Genomic DNA, 18,824 nt, shown 5'->3' with positions numbered 1-18,824 from the left:
AGCGACATTCATGGACATGATGAACCAAGTTTTTAAGCCATATTTGGACAAATTTGTAATAGTATTCATAGACGACATTTTGGTTTACTCATCTTCTGAGGAAGAACTCGAAAACAACCTAAGGATTATACTACAAACGTTGAGAGAACATAAGTTGTACGCCAAGTTTACCAAGTGTGAATTTTGGCTAAGTTAATTGGCTTTCTTATGGCATGTCATATCAGCTGAAGGAATATCCGTTGACCCAACAAAGGTATCGACAGTAAGGAAATGGAACCAGCCCAGTATCGTTATCGAAATCAAAAGTTTCCTTGGGTTGGCTGGGTATTATAGAAAGTTCATAGAGGGGTTCTCGAAGATAGCCTCACCCCTTACGAAACTAACTCAAAAAGGTGTGAAGTTTGAAAGGAACGAGTAATGTGAAAGGAGTTTTCAGACGCTCAAAGAAAAACTCACAATCGCTCCAGTTCTAGCCATGCTAAATGGGTTTGGAGGTTATAAGGTGTACACTGACGCCATAAAGAATGGATTGGGATACGTGCTAATACAGTACGAAAAAGTAATCACCTATGGGTCTCAGCAACTGAAAAGGCATGGACAAAACTACCCGACTCATGATTTAGAATTAGTTGTTGCAATGTTCGCCTTGAAAGTTTGGAGACACTACTTATATGGCGAGAAATTTGAAATCTTCACCGATCATAAGAGTTTAAAATATATATTCTCCCAGAAAGATCTCAACATGAGACAACGTCGATGGATGGAATTCCTAAAGGATTATGATTGTATCATTTAGTATCATTCGGGTAAAGCCAACGTAGTGGCCGATGCCCTAAGTAGAAGGAACCGGTGTGTATGGTTAGAATGATGGTGTCCGAATGGGAGTTTGTTGAAGCTTTCAGTCTAATGATAGTAGGAGTTGCTCCGAAAGGAAATTCAGCCTACGTAGCCAGTCTCACCGTCCAGTCAGAAATAATAGAACATATACGACAAGCTCTCATTGAAGATCACAGAGTAAAATTATGGGTTAACTAGCAAGGCCAAGTAAAGACCTCAAAATTTGAATTAAGAGACAACATACTCATATTTTAGGGAATAATATATGTTCCACGAATGAAGGAACTAAGAGAAACAATTTTAAAAGAAGCCCATCGATCTAGATATTCGATTCACCCAGGAAGTACCAAGATGTATAGAGACTTAAAGACCGTGTATTGGTGGCCTGGAATGAAGAAGAGCATTGTAAGATACGTTGGGCAATGTGATATATGTTAGAGGGTTAAAATCGAGCATCAAAGACCGCGCGAAAGTTTACAACCATTAGAAATTCCAGAATGAAAATGGGAACACATCACCATGGATTTCGTGGCAGGTTTACTAAGAAGCCCCAAAGGAAATGATGCTACATGAGTGATTGTAGACAGACTAACCAAGTCTGCTCTTTTTTTGGCTATGAAGGTAAGTCAACCTATAAATAAGCTAGCCCAACAATACGTCAACGAAATTGTTATACTTCATGGCGTACCAGTAAGCATTGTCTCAGACCGTGATCTGAGGTTCACCTCAAGGTTTTGGGGTAGTCTGCAAAAGTGCTTAGTCACTCAGCTTAGGCTAAGTACGACTTATCATCCCCAAAGTGATGGTCAATCAAAAAGAACCATTCAAACTTTAGAAGATATATTGATAACATGTGCTCTACATTTTTCCAGAAGTTGGGAAAAACAACTGCCATTAGTGGAGTTCATCTATAATAATAGCCATCACAATAGTATTGGTATGGCTCCCTATGAAGCGTTATGTGGAGGCAAGTGTAGATCCTTGGTATGCTGGACTAAAGTTGGAGAACGACAAGTATTAGGTTCCGAGATAGTTCAAATAACTACCGAAAAGATAAAGACCATTCAAGACAGAATCAGAGAGGCTCAAAGCCGTCAAAAGTCTTATGCTAATGTCAGACAAAGAGACTTAGAATTTCAAGTCGGCGACAAAGTATACTTAAAGTTATCCCCTCTAAGGATGACAACTCGGAGCCACAAGAAGAATAAGTTAGGTCCCCGATATATTGGATCATACGACATCATAGAAAGAATTGGGCCGGTGGCTTATCGACTCGCTTTGCCCATGACCTTATCCAATCTACACGATGTGTTTCACGTATCGCAGCTCCTGAAGTATGAGCCAGATCCATCTCAAGTAATGCCAACAGAAGTCGCTGAAGTATAGGAGAATCTCTTTTATCTCAAGAAACCAGTCAAAAATTTGAATTGAAAAGATCAAGTTAAGAGGAACAAGTCAATTCCACTAGTTCAAGTGCTGTGGAGGAATCTAGTAAGCAAGGAGTTAACGTGGGAACGAGAAGTGGATATGAGAAGTAACTTTCCATTTTTGTTCGAAGAATCAGTAGGTAGAATGGATGTAAGTGAGCAAATTTAGAGGACGAAATTTTTGTAAGGTGGGGAGAATGTAATGTCCCGAGTAAAAAATGAATAAATATATAATTATTTCATGAAATATAACATATTTGGTGGCAATAATGGAATCTAGGAGACAGTTTAAGAGTACAAAATAGCCGAATCGATAGAAGGGAGTAACCCAGAACGTACATGTTTTAAAGGAAAGAAATATTCGTAGCAAGCATATTAAAATAAGATTTTTAGTGCCGAGAAAAGTCAGATTTGAAATGATTTTCGATACAGCTTCAAATCAGACAGAAAAATTGAGTCGTCGTAGGAGGCTTCTAAAAAGTTAATGAAACTCTTAATAGAGTCAAATTGGGCCTAATAAACAACGCTTATGGGGTTTCGGGGTAAAACAAGAGAGATTTTGCAAGCAAAACATAAGTCCGGGCCAAAGTGTAATTTTTAAAATTACCCGAGGGAGGTCGAAATGACTTGCTTCCTGGAACCTCAGGGGTCAAACGAGAAATTTAAAACATGAGGGTCTCATAAAAAATATTGGAAAACCCATGGGCCTTGTGGAAAGGGGCCAAAATGCAAATAAAAAATGAGAGGAGGTGATAGTGTAACTTCTCAAAAGAGCTTGAAAGCCATGGCCGACCAAGCTCCATCCCATCACTAAATTCGGCCATGGGAGGCCTGAGAAAGTGGCAAGGGACCTCGGGGCAAGGCCCTAGGACTGATCTTGGCCAATAATCGGTCTTGGCATGGTCGAAAATGGCCAAACTTTTCGGCCGAAAAGTTGGTCACTTAAATCGAGAATTTGGGGTTGCTTTCGGTGGGTTTTGGACGGATATAGGGTAAGTGGAGACATTAGTGGCATTGGGTTATGAGAAATTAGTCGTTTTGTGACTCGATTCGGTGTATAAAAAGGGATCCATGGTGGCTGAAAAATTTCTTAATTTAAGCTCGAAATCGGGCATGATTGGGAGCGAATCGAGACCAAGTAATAGAGGAATTTTGTTTTTGTGTTAGTGAGGATCAATTCTGGAAAAAATGGAGAGTTTTCGTGTGCATTTGATAAGGTTTTGAGGAGTCGTCGGAAAGTGGAAGCCGGTGGTCTGGCCGAGAGTTTGAAGCTTCGGTTAAGGCATCTTCGGTGCTTCTTTCGGGCAACCAAGCATGCTATCTGGATCGACTAAGGGAGAGGAATCGACCAGTGTAGGAGTTGAGCATCGCCAGTGTACCAGCGTCGGAGAAAATGACCAGCGCGTGAAGCTCACGCTCCAACTTTCACGCGTAGCCACTCGCCCTAGTGCGTGTGGGTGCATGGCCAATCAAGTTTTTTCAATTTTTTTTTTAATATTTTCCAAATTTAATTTTAGGAATTTTCATGTAAAAATATTTGGAAAAATATTGATCTAGGCATTTATTTTGAAATACTAGGGAAAAAAATTGGAGAAAAAGGTAAGAAAATTATGAAAAAATAGGTTTTGATGATTATTTAAATAAATATCTTGGATAAGGTGCTTTAGGACTTGAGGTGAAGTAGTTGGTACTATTTTTGAGATTTGGCACGAAAATCAAGGTGGTACACGCTTTTCAAGATTTTTTAAACTTTGTAAAAGGTAAGGGGTACTTCTCAACTGAATTTAATTACCAAACTCAAATTTAATGTAAATGATTTTAACATCTTATCATGTATTAACATGAATAGATCATGTAGATTGCATTTACATATTGTGATAAAATGTGTATATGTTCACGATGATATTATTGATTATACATTGCATGAAGGTTTGGGATTGTGGATTGGCACTGCTGCTCTACCATGGGTGTACCCATACACCTCGGCCTGGTAAGGAGGTTGTAGAAATGGGGAGCACAGTTGGGTGCGGTCGACTCAAACTAAGAAAAGAAATAAGACATTTTGCATAATTGCATCCATGCACAAGATATGTTTATTGTTCCCTTACTTAGATGATTCATCATCTAATTTGGACTTTGCCTCTGAAATATTCAAACGTCTTAGATGTTGTTGTGGTAGATGCAGATACGGAAGATGCATGTGACGGCATTTGTTAAGTGCATAATGTAATTGATTATGAAAATTATTTATTTAAGTTTCTACTACTTGAACTCTGAACGTTTTGAAAGTCCATGGTGTAAAAACTAATCTATGACCAATGTTGAGATGTTAGGTTTGATCTTTGCTTCCGCTATTTATGAATGCCTAGTCTATCTTATTTGATATATAATGTTTTTCCATGCTAGATAGATGGGTAGAAATTTTGGAAGTTACATTATGTTGCTATATATATATATATATATATATCAAATTTCTTAAGTTATGACATGCCCGAGAACGTGGGATGTTACACTTTTTGTCTTGCTAATAAAGTGAGGTTGTTAGGTAAGGATTTTCCTAATCAAAGAATCATTGAAAAAATACTTGTTACACTTCCAGAGGGGTATGAAGCTACCATCTCTTCTCCAGAAAATGCTAAAGATTTGTCAAGCATTTCCTTGACAGAGTTAATTAATGCTTTACAGGCTCAAGAACAAAAAAGATTGATGAGGAAAGAAGGATATGTTAAAGGGGTTTTTCAAGCAAAGTCTATGAAGAACAATGGTGAAAATCATCATACTTGTCCTTACTGTAAAAAGACAAATCATCCAAAGAATAAATGTTGGTGGAGATCAGATGTCAAATGCAATAAATGTGGTTAATTGGGTCATATGGAGAAGGTATGCAAAAATCAACAACAAAATAAAGCCAAAGCAACAATGATGAATAGCCAACCGGATGAGGAGGAGTTATTTTAACTCTAGTCGAAATCATATTCATGTCTATGCCCCATGCCCCATAACCATACTTATGTCTCATAACCATAAACCATAAAATGTTCATATGCTTATATCTAAGATATGCCAAAATTAAAAATTTGAGTCTATATCTCCCGAGCTAAGGAGGAGTGTTGAATGACATGTCTCAAGAGTTGCTGACATGGAATTGAAGTTGTCAAAAGTCTGTTAGGCTTGATTTTGTCTTCAACTATTTTTTAGGAAGTCTCTATTATGTAACGTGCAACAGATTTGACTACACTTTTTATGTTTTTTTTCTATTTTAAATAAGTTATATAAATAAGTACTATCATATCAATAAAATACAGCTTTAAGAAGTCCATAAAATACTAACAGAAACAGGGCTTTGATGCAGCTTGTTCTAGCAGTTTTTGTGAGTTGACTGTGCTGCTAACCATGTAAAATTTACCTAGAATTCGTAATGCAAGTATGGATTTGGATAGGATGAAAGAACTGTAATTTTAAGGAACTCGTAGTGATGCAAAAACTAAATGGAGATCAAAGTTGATTTCCAGAATCAGTCCTGAACTAGTAGATCAAAAACACGAGATGAAGATACTTAACCCGAAGCTCTACAAGCTGAAATAGTAGTTTGAAATCACATTTTCAAGCTTGCATTCAGTCACAGGATATTTACCTTTTATCCTCCTTTGAAGCTAAATAATTTAAACTTTTCTGGTTGCTTTCTTTTGCATGAATCCCTGCAGATGAAAGTACATACACCGTCCTATAATAATGACTCAAGTTGTATGGTAAATTGACCATAGAACCCTTGTAGTTTGGGTCATTTGCATGAAGACCTTTTGTGGTTTATTTTTGTCTTCTTTGTGATTTGTCCTTTTTGCTCAGACACCTCATTTGTTAGTTTTAAGCACATAGGCATCAGTTAAAATCGAATTAATTAAATTTAACCAAAATGAAGCAAAAAACAAACAGAACAGAACATCGACAAGGGAACCAGCCATGCTTCCATTTCATATCAGCTTTCTCCTCTGTTACTGGTAAGTGATTTTATTATCTTCTCCAACACAATGTTTCATCATGGCTTGTTCTTTGAGGAAGAATAATTTCCAGCAAGACTTGGGAGTCTCCTGCTTGGTAGCAATCTGGTCGTGCATCACCTCCTCCATCAAAATCTTCTTCTTTCTAGAAGCATCTTTTCTGGTGACAAAAGCTCACTCCCAATCTGGTCCATTCAGGCGATATGTCTTCTACTGGTTGTCTAGCTACCTCCATCAGTGAAACAACAAAGTTTTCACCATAATCATCTGTAACTGGTTGTTTCTGTTTGCTTTGTTGCGGTGAGTTATTATTCAATCCAGTATCCTTATTTGGTTGCAAAACAATAAGATGGTGAGAATATTGAAGATCTCTTGTGGTGGAAGGAGAATATCATACATATTCTATTATTGATGCAAGAGGCAAAATTTTCAGGTTTTTTTTTTTGTCTGGAACCATCAGAACGGTTCCAGTGGTCCTAGATCCATCACTGTTCTATTCTTGGATTTATTATTATTATTATTATTCTTTTGTAATTACAGAAAGATGGTTAAATTCAATTTAATTTGACTTTAATTAGTTTGTGCTTAAGATTAACAGAGCAGATGTCTGAGCCAAAAAGGTATATAACAGAGACCTTCAAGGACAAAAATAATGGTGGGTCTCAGTGGAAAAAAAAAAACCAAACCATAGAAGGTTGGAATCCCATATGTATATATCATAATATCCTCTAAGTGTTGGAGACTAAGAACTGTACTGGTAATTGCTTGCTGCAAAATTATTTATGGCAATATACTCGTTGAAGTGCATGACTAAACACTTAATATTAGAAACAATTCCGTCCTACCCCCATGTATTTGTTTTAATCAAGGTAATTTATTCTGCTAGTAGTATGCACTCAGTTTTATGTTAGATCTGGATAAGGAGCCAGCAATCTTTTTTCTTATCAAGATAGTGATTCAGTGCTTGAGAGAGCACTTTTTTCTGGAGAACAGGAGAAAAATGAAAAAGGAAAAAAATTGGTGTGTGCTGAGGTTTGTCAGGACACAGGATATTCATGTCAAGGTTAAGAGTCTCATGTTTTGCATTTTAGTTTACTAGCCTTTAGACATTTGACTGCCTACAAAATCAAGTTATACATATTTGGTTTGTTGTGTTGACTTTGTAAGTTTTATATATTTCATCTAGGAATATAATGCTTATGCACCAAATTTTGTGTTTCTTTCTTTCTTTCTTTCTTTTTCTGGTAAGAATTTTGTGTAAATTAGTTGGATTACACCTATCTGATTTTTGGTCCAAACATGGGAGTTTATATGTATGTTCTTTCTTTTCTTATTTCATCGAGTACATAATAGACTTGGTGCTTGTACTAAAGCTTTGCTTATATTCTTTTATGCCAGAGAACATTAAGTGCTCATTCATGTGCTAGCTTTTTTTTTTAGCTCTCTTAATGATTTTATTGTTGTATTTTGATAACTCATTTTAGCACTGGGCATTTATCATCTGTTTGTGTAATATCCCGAGAGCCCATAAAAGTTAGTACGTATCGAGGATAGTGTAAGAAAGGAAATAACACCACTTGGATACCTTTTGAGCTGAATGCAGACAAAGAACTCCAAGATTAAGTGTGTTTGACCTGGGGAAATCCAAGGATGGGTGACCCCCTAGGAAGTTTGCGTAAGCTCATCTGGTAAGTTGTTCCGGTTTTTCCTATCGCTCGATGCAGGATGTTACAGGTGGTATCAGAGCCGACCCTTGGAAAAAACGGTCCAATGAGGGTGGGGAGTGGTGCCGGGGGGCGAGGCCTGATCAAGGAGCGGCTCTTGGCAGGCTTCTAGGATGGCAACCTCCAAAGAGGAGAAGGTCTGGGACCAATTGTAAGGTCGCATGATGGGGATGTCATGTGCTTAAGGGGGGAGATTGTAATATCTCGAGAGCCCATAAAAGTTAGTATATATCGAGGATAGTATAAGAAAGAAAATAACACCAACTGGATATCTTTTGGACTGAATGTAGACAAAAAACTCCAGGGTTAAGTGTGTTTGACCCGGGGCAATCCAAGAATGAGTGACCCCTGGGAAGTTTGCGTAAGCCCATCAGGATAAATTGTTCCGATCCTTCCTATCGTTCGATGCGAGATGTTATAGTTTGGAATTAAGATTTTTCAATAAAAAAAGAAAATAAAAAAAAAGAAATAATTTATGTGCATACCTTTTTTACATGCACATAAGAACATTTATTTTCCTTTTCCTCCAGAACTTTTAGTACTCCTACAAGATTAGTATTGTGGCCATCCTGCCCAAGGAAAAAGAAAAAAGAGGAATTTTTCGGAATGTTATTACTTTTTATGTGGTTGATCAGGTGACCAAAAAAAAAAAAAAGACTAGTGCTAACCAGTCTGTTTGGAATGTTATACTGTTGGGATTCTGTTGGAGTATTGCCCACTCAGCCCGATCTCATCTGGAATTCGAAGGCCTTTCGCAAGTGGTTCCATGGGCTGGGGGCTTTTCTTCCCTAGTCCCACTTGTTATGTTTATTCTCTTTGTATTAATTGTCTGACAGTTGATGCTCCTCGCATATGTTCTCGCTAATGAGGTTTTCTTTGTAACCATTTCTTCTCTATGGTATCAGTTGATCAACTTCTATGAGCAACATCTCCGCTACAACAACGCTGCGCCATGAGCACAGAGACCATTATGAACGAGAATATGTGGATGCTGAAATCGGGCTATCTGTGGCTTCTTTCACATTTAGTGTTGTAGTTAGTAGCTGGATACTAGTAGTACAGGTTAACCGATGCAGTTTGGCCAGGCGTTAGATAGCACAGTGCTGACTTGTACAGCAGAAAATTCTTGTTTATTTGTCTTCAGCCCCACCTCCCCTCTCCCCTCTTCTGAATGGGTATGAATGCCAGGCTTATTGACCTACTTTTTGATGGTATTATTTGGGCAATCTCACATGAAAATGGTGTCTTTAACACATAGATGATGGTGACCGTTTGTTTCCCTCTAGGCTAGGTGTTGTCAATTCTTCCATTTGCTCTGCAGTAATATCTGAAAATGCAGGGCTGGATCATCTGTTTCAGTTCTCTCAGGCATTCATGATTCAGGGTTATCAATATAAAAGATCATGTTACAGATGCCTCCATATATAATTCAGGTTATCTAGGTGTTTCAAAGGTTCAAATTGCCCTTCAACCTTTTCATTTAGGTCAATTGAGTCCAAAATTAAGTTATGGGCTAAATAGAGCCAAACCTTTTATTTACAGGTTAAATAAATCTTTTTTTTTTTTACCTATTTTTATGCATAGCTTATACATGTTGCTAACCTTAGGAAAAAAAAGATAAAGAAAAGAAAAGTCATCTTTCATCCAAACAAAAGCCTTAACTTCTCTCATATTCCATTTAAAATCAAAGATTACATAATTGATGGACCATCGGGGAGATTGACTTGAAGTGTTTCCACTACATCAAGACGACGTTGCAATAACAATCAGTCTGATTTCAACTATGAAAGGTGTGCTAAGTATTGCCAATCAATCTGACTTCAACTACAAGGAGCGTGTTAAGTATTGATAGTGCGATATGAAAAATATTAATGTAGCAAATATAGGTGAAGGGTTTATGTATTGATTTTCTATTTATTGTGTTCATGGATTATATTTGTGATTGTTGGTTTTGCTTGAAATGAGGTAGAAACTGTGGTAATTTTTCAAATCAATTGAATGATTCCATCAAGAATTTTATGACTTAGGGAAAAATTTTGACATCTTTAGAAAAATGGTTGGTTTCTTTAAAAATTCAATAAAAAGATTTTGTTTTGTGTCAACAATTTCGTGTAAATGATCAACTATTTTATCAAATAGGTTAACAATTTTGAGAAACTTTTAACATGTTACAATAGCGATCGACATTTTTTGAGTTTACACAAAAATTACAATGTGAAAATGCCCTATCGACATTTCATAAGGACGATTGATTGTTTCTACTCTAAGACTAAAAATGGTCGACTCTTTTGACAAATAGGTTGACAAGGGTTCTTCTTCCCCTCTTATACATTGCATTTAGAGCGTGTGAGTAACGCATGGTAGCAAGCAAAAATTAGATTTTTTTTGGTCAATAAATAAAAGATTTGGCTTTATTTGGACTAAAACTTTATTTTAGACTTAATTATCCTAAGTGAAAAAGTTGGTGGTCGATTTGAACCTTTTTCCATAATATTATTCTTGTGATGGTGATTGTATATTGCTTTCATTCTCATTTTGGAGTCCCATTTTGTTACATGACAACACTACCATTTGTTGTTGGTTTAGGGTTTTAGACTGCTGAAATAATAAGTTTTTATACATGAGACATGTGATCTAGAAAACAAAAATGTCTCATGAAGGAGGCAGTAGGCAACAGTCGACAACCTTGCCTTGCCACACTTTGGCTTTTTTTTTTTTTTTTTATTTCCCTTCAGTACATCATGTGCCAAACAAGAGATTAGAACTTAAAATTAATATATATGTACCCATAATTTACAAAGTATGATGTAAAAAAGTTAAAGATAATAAGGTAAAATAGTATTTTTGATAAACTAATTATATCCCAATATATTTATTTATAAATATAAAATTTTTAAATAATTTTTTTTATTATATCGTTGTGTCTCTTTTTATGGGTAAAATTAATAAATAGTCACTGAACTTTAAAGTTGTAATTATTTGCTCACTCAACTTTAAATTGTAACCATTTACTCACTCAACTTTACTTATCGTTAACCATCCATCACTCTTTATAATTCCGTTAAATATTATAAACGGAAAATACTAACGGAATCTGACGTGGCAAAAGTAAATTTAACAAACACTCACTGAACTTTAAAAATGTAACTAATTACTCACTGAATTTTGCTCAACGTTAACCATTTATTACCCCGTTATATCACCATTTGATCTTGAAAAACACTGGTTACATCACCGTTTGATCTTGAAATATATTAAAAAATTTTATATGCATTTAAGATCACTTACTTTTCAAACCAAAAGTCAAAAACTAAACTAATAATTTAAATTTAAAAAATTATTGAAGCAAATCAAAAGTAAAAAAAAAAAATCTATTTAATTTTTTTTACCTCCATTACGAATAACGAAATTCACAAAAAAAAATATTCAATAATGAGACCAAGAGCCAAAAATTAATTACAAAAATCGTATTTCTTCTATATAAAAAAATGCATATGATATCATTTTCTTACAAATACGATTTTTGTAATTAGTTTTTGGCTCTTGATCTCATTATTGAATACTTTTTTTTGTGAATTTTGTTGTTCGTAATGAAGATAAAAAAATTTAAATTGATTTTTTGTTTACTTTTGATTTGTATCAATAATTTTTTTAATTTAAATTATTAATTTAATTTTGGACTTTTGATTTGAAAAGTAAGTGATCTTAAAAGCATATAAATTTTTTTTAATATGTTTCAAGATTAAACGGTGATGTAACGGGTGTTTTTCAAGATCAAATGGTGATGTAACGGGGTGATAGGTGGTTAACACTGAGCAAAATTTAGTGAGTAATTAGTTATATTTTTAAAGTTCAATGAGTGTTTGTTAAATTTACTTTTGCCACGTTAGATTCCGTTAGTCACGTTAGATTCCGTTAATATTTTTCGTTTATAATATTTAACAGAGTTATAACGAGTGATGGATGGTTAACGATAAGTAAAGTTAAGTGAGTAAATGGTTACAATTTAAAGTTAAATGAGCAAATAATTACAACTTTAAGTTAAGTGGCTATTCATTAATTTTACCCCTCTTTTTATTCATAATATCTTACATTATATTTAGAGATTTCATTTTATTATATCTTTGAGTCTGATTCATCCACCACGTGGATTCAGACAAAATCCACAACTTAGTAGATGATGAATATGGGAGATTTGCTGCCTTGTACATAAGAATGTGTGGGGATTGGAAATTGCCAAATAATTAGATTTTTTATATGAAGTAATTAAAAAATAATCCAATATCTATAGATATGGCTTCTCTTCTTTGTAATTTTGCAATATGGACATAATTTTTGATATTTTTAAAATTTTCTTTCTATACTCTATTTAGAAAGATTATTTTAATTCTTAAGTTTTGATCGTAATTATTACTCTTACAATAATGCGTGCCACAGTAAAACTTTTATTTACAAAGTAAACAAATCAATCACTTCCACTTTTAGATCCTAAAACCCTATGTGTTTGTATGCCATATTTTTCTAACATATATTATGAAAGCCTTCACTATTGAGTATCTTAAACATGTACATGGGCATGCAAGTGTTAATCAAAATCTGTAAAATTTATGAAAATACTGTAAGGGGTTAGTTCATTTTGCATAATTGCATTCAATCCCAGCTTTGGATTTCCCCTTAGAATCCAATCATGATTTTTTATTCAATTCAAGATCTTTTTTTTGGGGGGGGGGGTACTCCAAAATTTCAGGACAAACTTTCCTTTTATTGACACAGATTTGTGACAAATTTCCTACATTCTCTATGTTCAAATCTTCTTAAAATATATGAATAAGGTCGCCATTACCGTTTCATAAAAACAAGATTATTCCAAACCCAATAAACCACAAGCACAACAGTTCAAATGCTCAGAAAACAACTCATAGACATTACAATTATTTTAACAAAGTTGGTTTTGTTTGGGCTTAAAAGTTGTTGCTATGGATCAACTACTCAGCAGTATGTCCAAAGTGAAAGCACCAATCTTGCTTTAGTCACTGCCCCCTCCAACCAACACCACAATATGTAAATTACTCTCCTAAATTCTTCCACCATTACCAGAAAACAAAGAAGATGAGAAGCAGAGGGCCATCGCCACTGGTTCCTCTTCTAATGGTGGGGGTCCTTAGCCTGGTCGTCTTCGGCCCCTTCATGCTATCGCTGGCTGAAACTGTTCAGCCTCTGATTGAGCTATTTGGGGGAGATGATGAAGGTGGCATCAACTTCATTGTGCTGTTTCTTCTGGTTGTGTTGTTGCTGCTGATACATTTCCTCACCGTGTTCTTCCCGACGCTGAACCTTTGCGGTTCCCAGGCTCTGCGGGGCGATGGCTCTGGCTACGATGGTGAAGGGTTTGGATTGGGAACATTGCTTTTTGTTGTGCTCTTCTTCATTCTGTATAATTTCCTGTGAGCTGCTGATGAAACAGGGCTTTGATGCAGCTTGTTCTAGCAGTTTTTATGAGTTGACTGTGCTGCTAACCATGTAAAATTTACCTAGAATTCGTAATGCAAGTATAGATTTGGATAGGATTAAGGAACTCGTAGTGATGCAAAAACTAAATGGAAATCAAAGTTGATTTCCAGAATCAGTCCTGAACTAGTAGACACGAGATGAAGATACTTAACCCGAAGCTCTTCAAGCTGAAACAGTAGTTTGAAATCACATTTTCAAGCTAGCATTCAGTCACAGGATATTTATCTTTTATCCTCCTTTGAAGCTAAATGAAACTTTTCTGGTTGCTTTCTTTTGCATGAATCCCTGCAGATGAAAACCAAAGATTTGTACATACACTGTCCTATAATAATGACTCAAGTTGTCCGAGGATACCTAAATCTGGAAATGTTACCATCATCGCGGCTAAATTTTCTTGTTCTTTTTTGGAACCAAATGATCAGGACAAGAAAAAGTGAAAGTTGATGTAAGAGATGAAGCAAGCAGAACCCATATGACAAGTGAAACAACACCAAACTGCTGAAAATGCTTCTGAATTGTATACTCCATCCCCTTTGGTGTATTTGATTGATACATAAATTGACTGGAATTGGTTGGAGTTTGCATAATCTTTGCACAATCTGCACCAAAGTACTTGCAAATGTTGAAGGGCAGGAGAGTATGGCAGCAATAAAGATCCACGGGAGGTCAGGTAATTCAACACCAGCCCAGAGACATGAAATGAGGTCACACACCAATATTATGACATTTGATTGCAGAGGTTAGCCTTGTTCTAGCACCCTCATAAGCTGGAGACAATCCTGGAAAGACAACGAGTTCAGCGGGGCCTCAGAATGATGCTTCATCCTTGGACAAAGATGATTTCTGCAATGAGAGAAGAACAATGCTTCGAGGCCAGAGAGATGTGGTCACTTGGGAAGAGAGGTTAGGCCTGCAAAGGAGTATAGAGAAGTGATATGGGGCAGTGGATGTGACTTCGGAGAATAAATCATTTTTAAGTGTAAAAGATGGCTAAGGAAGAATACCTCTTGTGGCTACCCAAAATTTTGGCTTGATCATTCATGAAAAGAATAGCCTACTGTTTCATTTTATCCTTCCAGGACAAGATTGTGGACACATTAAAACAGTCATATAAAGGGGGTCAACAGAAGGGGTCACACCTTTTGAACTTCCGGATTTCCATGGTGGAACAAAATGAAATAATTCTCCTAGCTTGAGGCATTTGTTGATATTTGTTCTGTGCATAGAACAGTATTGTATCTCTGACTCTGAGGACTCCAACTCAAATCGAACTTTTAGAACTAGATAACATACTTTAATAAATAGAATGGATTTTTGAAGTTAAAGGCAATATTATGAGTAGGAAGAATGGAACAAAACCAATCTAGTAGAAAAATAGTCATTGAAAAGAATAATATAACAATATAAGGCCTCAGAGCATACCTCTGCTATGCCAAAACTTATCAGTTCTCAACATTTTCAGAGTTAGATCTTAATCTCTTGATCTCTAGTAAATCATTGAACCCAGAGCCATGAGAGAACCAACCGCAAAGAAACTGACTGATCTTCCAAGCGGCATTGGCAACTGACAGATTAAGAATATTTACATGCCGACTGCAGAACCTAAGAGTTCCATCCTTTAAACACTGCAGCAAGGAAACCATATGTACATGTAGGAGTGTGTTTGTTTATACAGTAATAGATTTGTTTCACTTACCTGTAAAAAGACACTTAACAGATTTTTAATTATATCCAAATAGCCAAAACTCTTCCAACTCCTAACATATGGTGGGTAATATGATATTACTATCACTGCTATCTCCTGCAATCAAGTATAGGTTAATCATTCTGGAGCTGAAACTGGAAGAACCTATTGCTATCTTTTATTTTTATTTTTTTTAGTTTTTGTCTGGGTCTCCCAATTTCACATTTCCAAGGTGGAATTTTTTTGTTTTTTTTTTTTTTGGGGGGGGGGGGGGGGGAGGGGGGTATTTGATCATCATCATCATCACAAGCCTTATGTTTTTTTTTTTTTTCTGCTTCTGTTTCTTCAAGAACAAAGGTAACTAGCAGTAAAAACTGCAAAATGTAGTAGTAGTAGGTTAATTACTCAAAATGAATGGTTGAAAGCACATCTCATCATGAAGATTAGTTAAGACTCAAAGGCAAAAAGTAGACTCCTTGGAGAATTAGCGCAATCAAAAGACTCTACTACTTGAATTCTCAAAAACAAGTGAACCAAGTGTTGTCATGTAGATGCATGAAGATTCAAAAGTCAAAACTAAAACAGAAATTGACATCTTGCAGAATAAGTGTAGTCCAAAGAAATGCACAAAACGAAATTCTGAAATTGACTCAGGAAAAATCACTGCTTTCAGTTCCAGATAATTCTCTCTTTAGCAGAACGTCAGGGTACTAGAGATGCATGCATGCGTGCAATAATAAGTGTATATGAAACAGGTCATGACACAAATTTTAAACAGGAATATTTGTCAGATCAACATAATATTAATATATACGCGAAACACCTCTGCACATGTGCACACAAGTCATAATCCTTTCCAACTTTCACTGGCTTCCAAAAATCAGGAGGAAGAAAAAAGAGAACACATAAAACAAACTAAGATTAGTTATGAGATAACCAAAAAGAAGGCCAACTGAACACTGAATTAGGTAACTCAGTCACTAACAATGCATGCGTTCAGAGTTTATAATGTAATTTGCATGAATACTTTACAGAGGCTCAAGAAGAAGCCATACAAACACCTCTATACTGCAAAAGTTTCTGAAACTCAAAGATATTTTATACATAAGCAAGCAGAACGGCAGACCAGACATGCATACAAAATCAATATAGTGAAAACAGCAACCAGAATAATGTATAGTCTATAGGACAACCAGCGTACTGAAGTACTTTTATTTCAAAAATCAAGAACTCATTTGCTATTCCAGTCAAGGAAAGATAGCAATGCCCGTTGTGTTCAACCAATTAGATGCAACAAAGTTAACATGACCTGACCAAAAGATAACTGGTCGTGAAGCTTGACTTGAATTCAGTGATCAGAAATGAAAGCTGATCAGTATCTCAGATGCTCATTGCACTCTGATGCCCAGTCTGTACACCTAGGTTTCCAGTTAAATGCCACTGCTGCACTGTAGGCCAAGATCCAATTGTGCCATAAGGACAAAGGCCCTTAATTTGAGTTAAAAGGCCTCAAGCATACCAACATCATTATTCTTTAGAAAAGGCATAACATAAAGACAGCTGCATCTTTTTGAACATAAAGAAGAATCAACTCGCAGATCTATCTAAGTAGCTATTACTAAAGAGGAGACCATGTTTAACCAAAAGGTAAATATATATCACCAATCGTGCAAAAGACAAAGGGATACAACCCAAAAAATCACAGACTAACTTTTAGGAATATTCTTCCCAACAATCTTTGCTGGTGCTATGCGGAGAAGATTTCCTGGCTTACCAGGAACAGCTCCTTTGATCATCACAACACGCAGATCATTATCAATTTTGACGATCTTTAGCTTTCTGATCTTTCTCTTTGTTCCTCCCATTCTTCCTGGCATCTTCTTACCCTTATAAACACGCCCTGGAGTTGTCCCAGCACCAATTGATCCAAGAGCTCTATGACTTTTAGATCCATGAGTCATAAGACCTCTTTTAAAGTTGTGTCTTTTGATACCACCTAAAAGGAAGATCAAAAAAACCAGAAAAGAAGATTCCACACTAAGGAAAGAGCTATATTTATAATTAGAATTAGATCTCAAATCAGAGAGACAATAACCAATTATGTAAATTTTAGTAACAAGATGGACTACATGAGAAGTATAACTAGTTTTCTCAAGATATCATCATCAAAATCAACTGTACCTTATTCTAACCAAGTTGGGGTCGGTGGCATGATATTCATAATGTCAATGGACTTTCAAAAGTCAAATTGATACTACAAATCCATGTAAAAGAATATTGTGGCAAAATTTTATGTTGGATGCCCTTCCTGATGTAATCATCTAATGAGGGAAGGATGAGATAGAGTTCCAACACACTTTCCCATGGGAAAGTTTCATGAGCTGGCGGTGAATGAAGATATACTGATCAATTGTAATGTATCAAAAAGGAACGATTCCAAGGCGCACATTTAATTCGGCAGCAATAGCAATACAAGATTGATATTCTGAATTCCTAAGTAGAAAGCAAAAAGAGCAGACCTTGGAAGCCCTTGCCAATGGTGGTGCCGGAAACATCAACCAAGTCTCCTTCCTTGAACAGCTCCTCGAAGACAAGCCGCTGGTTGGGCTCGAACCCGTCCACCGCCGTCAATCGAAACTCCTGGAGGTGGCGCAAGGGGATAATGCCGGACTTCTGGAGATGACCCATCTCGGGCTTCGTGAGTTTCCGGTCCCGGACCCGCCGGTAGCCGACCTGAACGGAGTTGTAGCCGTCGGTTGCCTCGGTCTTGACCTGGGTCACAATGTTACCCTCTTTGAAACCCACCACGGTGACGGGGACGACGGTGCCGTCGGTCTCGAAGTAGGTCATCATGCCCAGCTTGGTGCCCATGACGCCGACACCGGCCTCCATGGACATGGAAATTGTGGCGGAAAATGGGCTGATTTTGGCTGGCCTGGCGAGTTTAGTGGTGAAGCCGAAGAGGGAGGAAGAGGAAGAATGCAGAGAGAAGGTGCGGCGAGAGCGAGGCAGGAGGAGGAGAGATGGTGGCGGAGGGTGGAGGTGGTTTCTGGCGGAGGAGGGTGGCGGAGGGTGGAGGTGGTTTCTGGCGGAGGAGGAGATTGCTCCGGCGGATGATAGCCAAACGGTGGCCATCTTCGAGTTGGAGTGTGAAAGAAGAAGAAGAGAAGATGGGGTTTTTCTCTTATCCACACTGGGGCTGGATTACCATATTTCACATTAATTTCTCTCTCTCAACAAATATATATATATATATATATATGTATAACATATGTTCATAATGTTATTCACTCTTATTGTAGCTGAAAAATGAAATTGCATCTTCTCTTGTCTACTTTGCATCCCCTTCAATAACAATGAAAAACCAATAAAACTCAGCCTTGTAAATAAACTCGCCTCTCTTTTATTTTAACAAAATTATAATCTATTTTCTTGAATCAATTTTTTATATAAAATATGTATTTTTTGGGTTAATATGCATTAAAAACATTTTTTTTAAGTATAACTAGAAAAAAAAAAAAGATAAATTTAAATTCCAAGAAATACCTACCTACGTTATGTAGGCTATATATATAAAAAGAAACAATCCAATCCTCCTCCTCCTCCTCCTTAAACACTATATATTCTTATCCATAACATTCAA

The 18,824-nt window shown here is 36.4% G+C and overlaps 2 protein-coding genes across 3 annotated transcripts in view; one reads left to right on the top strand and one right to left on the bottom strand.

Annotated features, from left to right (window-relative positions):
* The window catches only part of LOC127801501 (chromo domain protein LHP1), a 53,973-nt gene extending 44,975 nt beyond the window's left edge, over positions 1 to 8,998 (top strand). Inside the window, exon 6 of the mRNA XM_052336708.1 lies at positions 8,892 to 8,998. Within this exon, the coding sequence (XP_052192668.1) occupies positions 8,892 to 8,942 (51 nt within the window). The 3' untranslated portion in view covers positions 8,943 to 8,998. The remainder of the gene's footprint in view (positions 1 to 8,891) is intronic.
* A 7,818-nt stretch (positions 8,999 to 16,816) lies between these two features.
* On the bottom strand, positions 16,817 to 18,419 carry LOC127801375 (50S ribosomal protein L3, chloroplastic). 2 transcript variants are annotated; one of them, XM_052336411.1, is made up of 3 exons: positions 18,260 to 18,419; positions 17,701 to 18,223; positions 16,817 to 17,177 (listed from the first exon to the last, which is right to left on the bottom strand). In XM_052336411.1, exons 1-3 carry the CDS (start codon positions 18,314 to 18,316, stop codon positions 16,888 to 16,890), a joined length of 870 nt encoding a protein of 289 aa, XP_052192371.1. In that variant the 5' UTR covers positions 18,317 to 18,419; the 3' UTR covers positions 16,817 to 16,887. The 2 variants fall into 2 exon arrangements, with proteins under 2 accessions (XP_052192371.1, XP_052192370.1); XM_052336410.1 differs by having other exon boundaries at positions 17,701 to 18,402.
* Positions 18,420 to 18,824: the final 405 nt, after the last annotated feature.

This window comes from Diospyros lotus, chromosome 5 (genome assembly GCF_014633365.1).
Source record: "Diospyros lotus cultivar Yz01 chromosome 5, ASM1463336v1, whole genome shotgun sequence".
Taxonomy (NCBI): domain Eukaryota; kingdom Viridiplantae; phylum Streptophyta; class Magnoliopsida; order Ericales; family Ebenaceae; genus Diospyros; species Diospyros lotus.
Note: the sequence above shows the minus strand (reverse complement) of the source record. Positions and strands in the feature narration are given on the sequence as shown.